Below are 6924 nucleotides of genomic sequence, written 5' to 3'. Positions count from 1 at the left end.
AGTAAAACTAATACTATTAAAAATCAACAATCTCATAATAAATTTTAGTTTTTTTCCCCCGACAATAAGAAAAGCTGGTTGATTCTATCGAATCACATCTGATTACAAATCTGACCAAACTCAAAAACTATTATCTTATATTGAAATAAGTTTTTTTTGGAATATACAAAAGAGTTTGCTTAAGTGAAAGTTATATGTCGGACCGTACGTTCTTGGAGAGTTCTATTGATCGAACATTTTGTAAGTTCCATATATACCCCTAGCAGACTATGAAATCACGAGTAAAACCCATTAACGCAAGTCTGCTTGTCGGTGTCGGTGGATGGTACTAGCGTAAAAATGATATTGGGGGTGTAAAACTGGAATATGAACCATCCATTACAAGAGAGCAGCACATTCACATGTTTGAGTGATTTAAATAAAGTTATTTTTTCAGAGTTACTTACTGTCTTACTGCTAAACCCTTGATTAAGGAAGCATCTATTAATTAAATCCCAAGTGGGTTTGATGGATTTGAACTCTCACCAGATCCAAGAACCCAAGTGATCTAGTAACTGATCTTCAAGGAAGTTTACAGAAAAGAGGAAGCTGTATAATAGTACTAATAAATGCAGCATAATTTTAGAAGGTAATCAAAGGATTCAACCAGCTGTAGTGTTAAATACTTAAATCCTTCAGTTTGATGGTATTAAAACGAATGAACAATATGTTGTCAAAAGCCGTATGTTTTAAGTAACAAAGCTTCGATTATTTTCTTATTTTTTTTTTTGAAGATTATTTTCTTATGTTTCGTATTAAAGTTTGGAGTTTTTGTTATAGCGTTCACGAAATAATTACTTCTATTTAGAAAACTAAACAGTTTGTACTTAAAACACAAACATGCACTTTTCAAGTTCATCTATACTTTTTTTTCCATCATAAACCCTTGGTTGAAAACCATTAGTATTAAACAAGAAATATTTCCTCATGCTCAAACCTGAACAACTTATTATAAACATGTTTAACTGGTGTATATAAACCATTTTTTCCCGATAAAAACTACATACATTATTCAGACACGACAAAAGCTGAAGAAAAGTCCATATACAGACGCTACAATACTACAAAATCAAAATTTGGAACAATGTTAAATGGTGAATTTATTATGCTAAAGCTGTAAATGACAGGCACACACTGTGAAACGAAAGTGGAAGACACATGTACGATGTGAATCCATTTCGACGACTAATCAATATAAACACTTCTTCACTAAAATGAACTAAAGTACTTTCCGTACTCTATAATTTTGTTCTTCCTTAATATGACTTTAAACATCTACTCCACAACAATATTCACATTTATATATTAACCTAAGCAATACAGGAAAAAATAGACACGAAGAAAAAGCTTAGCGTGATTAGCTGCTTTTTTTTTTTTTGCTAAAGTGTAAATATCATTTCAAAAATGAACTTTGAGACTTACAAGATGTGTTAACAAATTACAAAATCTCTAGACTTGATTCCACGGCAAAAAAAAGGTAAAAAACATGGAATCAAAAGCAATCGAACTTAGAGCCGTTCTGCTTTGGAGCGAACAGGACAATAAGTACTGATAGAATTCTTGACAAGTCGGATGATAGGTTGAACCGAGACAAACAACAGTGGAGAAACTCGAAACCAGAACATGAGGCACACAATGCTAGCAAGAAGCTGATTCAAATGCCTGCTCGAACAAGTTGCTTTCCCTCATAGCCGCAGATTCAAACCCGCTCAAGGACTGCCCTCATAGTCCGGGCTGGGATAATGAACTGAACCTAAGTTCCAGCAAACGACGAGACAACACACACCCAGGTGCTTAATAGCGCTCAACTAAGCTCCACCGCACTCGTCCTCTAAGCCGGTAAGGAGAAAGGGGCAGCATCACCACCTCCCGGATCTTACTACATCAATCACAAGACTTCTTTTTCTTTTCTTTTTGATATCTTATTTTAATTTTGATGTTAATAAAACAAATAAATAAATAAATAATTAAATAAAAGAAGAGTAAAAAATGGTGGGAAAGCGTCGGTAGGTCACGGCCACGTAGTGGTGATGCCAATAGACACTTGTGAAGTGCAATAAAACCCCTTCGTCCTCTCTTCTTTCTCCTTCGTCTTCTTCCTCTTTACTCCTCTCTATCTCTCTCCTTAAACCCAGAAGAAGAAGTGTAACACTTCCTCTTCTTCTCCTCTTCTATACGTGTAGTCAGTCTCTCGAAGGAAGAAGGTTAATGCAGAGCATGGGGACTGGTGATACTTCTCCACGACTGATTCTCTGGCTGTGCTTAGGGTTTTTGATTCTAGGCGTTGGTTTTGTTCAATGCGGCGTTACTTATGACCGTAAAGCACTTCTCATAAATGGGCAGAGACGAATCCTCTTCTCTGGCTCTATACATTACCCTCGAAGCACACCTGATGTAAGATTTCTAAAAATCCAAACTTTGACTCTCTGTTTAACGAAAAATCCAAACTTCGACTCTCTGTTTCTTACATTTGATCAAAATTTGTGAACTTTTTTGTTGTTGTTGTTGTGGTTTAGATGTGGGAAGGTTTGATTCAGAAGGCGAAAGATGGAGGCGTTGATGTGATTGAGACTTATGTTTTCTGGAATCTCCATGAGCCTTCTCCTGGCAAAGTAACTCACTTTCTTTTCTTTTTTTTTTGTTTAGTTCAGTTCTGTTTCTAGTTCTACGTTATGTTGTGTCTTTTTTTTTTGACAATTACTTGTTCCTTTTCAGTACGATTTTGATGGGAGAAATGATTTGGTGAGATTCCTGAAGACGATACACAAAGCTGGTCTATATGCTCATCTTCGAATTGGGCCTTATGTTTGTGCTGAGTGGAACTTCGGGTAACAACAACCATAGTTCCTCTGACCTTTTGTCTTGTCTCTTCAGATTCAGTTGCCTCTAGATTTGTCTCTCGTTTCTAAAGTTTTAGTTTTTTTGAACAGAGGATTCCCTGTTTGGCTGAAGTATGTTCCTGGAATCAGCTTCAGAACAGATAACGAGCCTTTCAAGGTCTCTTTTTTTTTTTTTTTAGTTTCAATTGTTCATTTTTCCACTTTATTAGAATGTGAATATTAATCTTCTTGGGGGGTAACGTTGCAGAGAGCTATGCAAGGATTCACTGAGAGAATAGTTGAGCTGATGAAGAGTGAGAACTTGTATGAGTCCCAGGGTGGTCCCATTATCCTTTCTCAGGTTAATACTATGATTAGTGTGATCATGCAGTTATGTTTCTTCTTTAGGATCTATGTGATTTAATTTAGAAAGGTGTCATCTTTTTTTATTGTGAATGTTTAGATTGAGAATGAGTATGGAAGACAAGGGCAGTTATTGGGAGCAGAAGGTCACAACTACATGACATGGGCTGCTAAAATGGCTGTAGCAACTGAGACTGGTGTCCCCTGGGTGATGTGCAAAGAAGGCGATGCCCCTGACCCTGTGGTTAGTTTCTTGTTCGCAGCATAAACTCAAAACTAAGGTGGCTTTGGGTATTGACACACTCGTTGGTATTTTGCTGACAGATAAACACATGCAACGGTTTCTACTGTGATTCATTTGCTCCCGACAAGCCATACAAGCCATTAATATGGACAGAGGCATGGAGTGGCTGGTACAGATTACTCATTTTCTTTTTACTTCATATGTATATACATGAACTTATCATCTTCTAATTTGATAATCTTTGAACTGATATGTATCTTAAGGTTTACTGAGTTTGGTGGGCCAATGCACCATAGACCAGTTCAGGATCTGGCGTTTGCTGTTGCACGTTTCATACAAAAAGGAGGATCCTTTGTTAACTATTACATGGTATGTATACAATTAAACCGCTTAATTAAACGTCGGTTTAAGATCTGGTTTCCTAAAAGCAATCTTTCTTTGTAACAGTATCATGGAGGAACTAACTTTGGAAGAACAGCCGGAGGTCCATTTGTCACTACCAGCTATGATTATGATGCCCCCATTGATGAATATGGTATAAAACATATCCCTCCACATTAATTATAATACAAGGTTAATGCAATGCTTAGTATACTAATTGATTGATTGTTAAATAGGTTTAATCAGGGAACCTAAATATGGTCATCTAAAGGAGCTTCACAGAGCTGTCAAGATGTGTGAAAAATCTCTGGTTTCAACTGATCCTGTTGTTACATCTCTAGGAAACAAGCAACAGGTTTGAATGGATTTAATTTGATAGTGTTATGGTTTGGTTTGGCTGTGGAAACTTGTTTTGATTTTTGATTTATTTTTCCACAGGCTCATGTGTACTCTTCAGAGTCGGGAGATTGTTCAGCTTTCCTTGCAAACTATGACACAGAATCAGCAGCAAGAGTGTTGTTTAACAACGTTCATTACAACTTACCTCCTTGGTCCATCAGCATTCTTCCTGATTGTAGAAACGCAGTCTTCAATACCGCAAAGGTAAAGTGTGTTATATGATTGTTATGAAACTAGAAACTGTGGTTCCTCCAATTATGTTTGTGAATTTCTATTTTGATTGATTTTCAGGTTGGAGTTCAAACATCACAGATGGAAATGTTGCCGACAAACGCACCGAACTTCCAGTGGCAGAGTTACTTGGAAGATCTTTCTTCTCTAGATGACAGATCCACATTCACCACTCAAGGGCTCTTGGAGCAGATCAATGTCACACGTGACACTAGCGATTATCTTTGGTATATGACCAGGTAAATAAATTATTTTAAAAAAAAAACATTTTCCATATAGCTTCAATATTGTTGTTTCTCAGAACTTTGCTAAACCAAATATTTGGAATTTGTATGTAGTGTTGATATTGGCGAAACTGAATCATTCCTGCATGGAGGAGAGCTACCAACTCTCATTATCCAGTCCACAGGCCATGCCGTGCATATCTTTGTCAATGGACAGCTTTCAGGTATGATACTTTGAATAGTTTTACCTCATTAACTTCCATTTAGAGAGTTTCTGATATGCAAACTTCAATACATATATAAACTGCAGGTTCTGCGTTTGGAACAAGGCAAAACAGGAGATTCACTTATAGGGGAAAGGTCAATCTACGTTCTGGAACTAACAGAATTGCTTTGCTGAGTGTTGCTGTTGGATTGCCAGTTAGTATTCTTTTTCTTTTTCTTTTTCTTTTTCTCATATGCTGCTTAATTTGTTTTTTTTTTTTGCTTGTTTATCTCTTTTATACTGATGATCCCTTTTGTTTTCTCAAAATTTGAAGAATGTGGGTGGACACTTCGAGTCATGGAATACTGGAATCTTGGGACCAGTGGCACTGCACGGGTTGTCTCAAGGGAAACGTGATTTGTCATGGCAAAAATGGACTTACCAGGTGGGATTGAAAGGAGAAGCTATGAATCTTGCATATCCAACCAACACTCCCTCTAATGGGTGGATGGATGCCTCCTTAATTGTACAAAAGCCTCAGCCTTTGACATGGCACAAGGTCTTTGTCTTAATCAAACACAACTCCATAAAGCTTTTTCTAACTTTAGAATCTGAGCTAATGGGTTGATACTTCTTTTGTGTGTGTTTCAGACTTACTTTGATGCACCTGAAGGAAACGAGCCGCTTGCGTTGGACATGGAAGGAATGGGAAAAGGTCAGATATGGGTGAACGGTGAGAGCATTGGGAGATACTGGACAGCCTTTGCCACTGGTGACTGTGGTCATTGCAGCTACACAGGAACATACAAACCGAACAAGTGCCTATCCGGCTGTGGTCAGCCTACACAGAGATACTACCATGTCCCCAGATCATGGCTAAAACCGAGCCAGAACCTGTTGGTGATATTCGAGGAGCTTGGAGGAAACCCATCAGCTGTTTCTTTGGTCAAAAGATCGGTCTCTGGAGTCTGTGCTGAAGTCTCTGAATACCATCCCAATATCAAGAACTGGCAAATCGAAAGCTATGGGAAAGGACAAACGTTTCGTAGACCCAAAGTTCATTTGAAATGTAGTCCTGGTCAAGCTATTTCAGCTATCAAGTTTGCTAGCTTTGGGACTCCTTTAGGAAAATGTGGGAGTTACCAGCAAGGAGAGTGTCACGCAGCTACCTCATACGCTATCTTAGAGAGGGTAAGAATGATAAAAGAATCTTTACTTAAGATAAAACTGCAGTCACACTCTTTTTTTTTTTTNTCAAAACTGTTCTGTGTTTTTGTTACTTGCAGAAGTGTGTAGGGAAAGCGAGATGTGCAGTGACGATATCCAACAGTAACTTCGGGAAAGATCCGTGTCCGAATGTGTTGAAACGGCTGACTGTTGAAGCGGTATGTTCCCCTGAGACATCTGTAACCAGTTGGAAGCCTTAAAAGATGATCATTGAGCTCTTTTGACTACAAAAAATGTATAACCAAACAATACAAAGAGGGGGAGAGAGATGTAAGCTGTGTGTGCATGTGTGTGTTTAGTTTGAACAGAAGACTTTGTTGGCTTAGAGTAGTTTTCAGTTAGGTAAGAGAGAAAGTCTGTAGAGAGTTGTGATGGGTCTCGGGCAATTCCGGGTCTTATCAAGAAAACGTTCTGCCCACTGGTCATCACCGACCATTTTAACCGGTTGTGGAGACCGGATTTGTTGGGGGCTGAATGAAGTTGGTTTAATGTTTGGTTCTGAGTTTGTCTTTGTAATCAACAAGTGAAGGTTCATGTTGGGAGAAAGATCTTATTGTGTGACTCATTTGTTTCAAACGCTGTCGTTTCACTTTTCTAATCTAGTTTTTTTTTATCGGATTTATTATACTATTAGAAACAATGAGAAATATTATATAGACGATATTACAATTGAACATTCTACCTGAGATTCGAACTCCAAACTTAGGTGTAAAAATCTTTAAACCTTGACCACCGTGATCAAGATTTAAAATCTTGACCATTATCAATAACACTTACTTTAATAAAGTAAGT

At 37.7% G+C, this 6924-nt stretch overlaps 1 protein-coding gene across 1 annotated transcript; it reads left to right on the top strand.

The window, feature by feature from the left end:
* The first annotated feature begins 2154 nt into the window (after positions 1–2154).
* Positions 2155–6708, top strand: LOC130506474 (beta-galactosidase 3-like). The gene is made up of 17 exons (XM_057001128.1): positions 2155–2433; positions 2556–2651; positions 2755–2867; positions 2970–3036; positions 3127–3219; positions 3322–3465; positions 3546–3634; positions 3729–3834; positions 3913–4000; positions 4083–4201; positions 4285–4449; positions 4537–4715; positions 4815–4924; positions 5011–5120; positions 5240–5464; positions 5557–6096; positions 6192–6708. Exons 1-17 carry the CDS (start codon positions 2248–2250, stop codon positions 6330–6332), a joined length of 2571 nt encoding a protein of 856 aa, XP_056857108.1. The 5' UTR covers positions 2155–2247; the 3' UTR covers positions 6333–6708.
* The last annotated feature ends 216 nt before the right edge of the window (positions 6709–6924 follow it).

Source organism: Raphanus sativus, unplaced genomic scaffold (assembly GCF_000801105.2).
Source record: "Raphanus sativus cultivar WK10039 unplaced genomic scaffold, ASM80110v3 Scaffold3278, whole genome shotgun sequence".
In the NCBI taxonomy this organism is placed as follows: domain Eukaryota; kingdom Viridiplantae; phylum Streptophyta; class Magnoliopsida; order Brassicales; family Brassicaceae; genus Raphanus; species Raphanus sativus.
This window is presented reverse-complemented; position numbering and strand designations above follow the sequence as displayed.

What these genes read in the sequence shown, in the direction of transcription:
- LOC130506474 (XM_057001128.1), top strand. Translation starts at nt 2,248, where the DNA reads ATGCAGAGCATGGGGACTGGTGATACTTCTCCACGACTGATTCTCTGG. An exon ending in GCGATGCCCCTGACCCTGTG is followed by an intron (nt 3,466 to 3,545) that starts GTTAGTTTCTTG and finishes TTTTGCTGACAG; the next exon opens with ATAAACACATGCAACGGTTT. An exon ending in GTGTTGCTGTTGGATTGCCA is followed by an intron (nt 5,121 to 5,239) that starts GTTAGTATTCTT and finishes CAAAATTTGAAG; the next exon opens with AATGTGGGTGGACACTTCGA.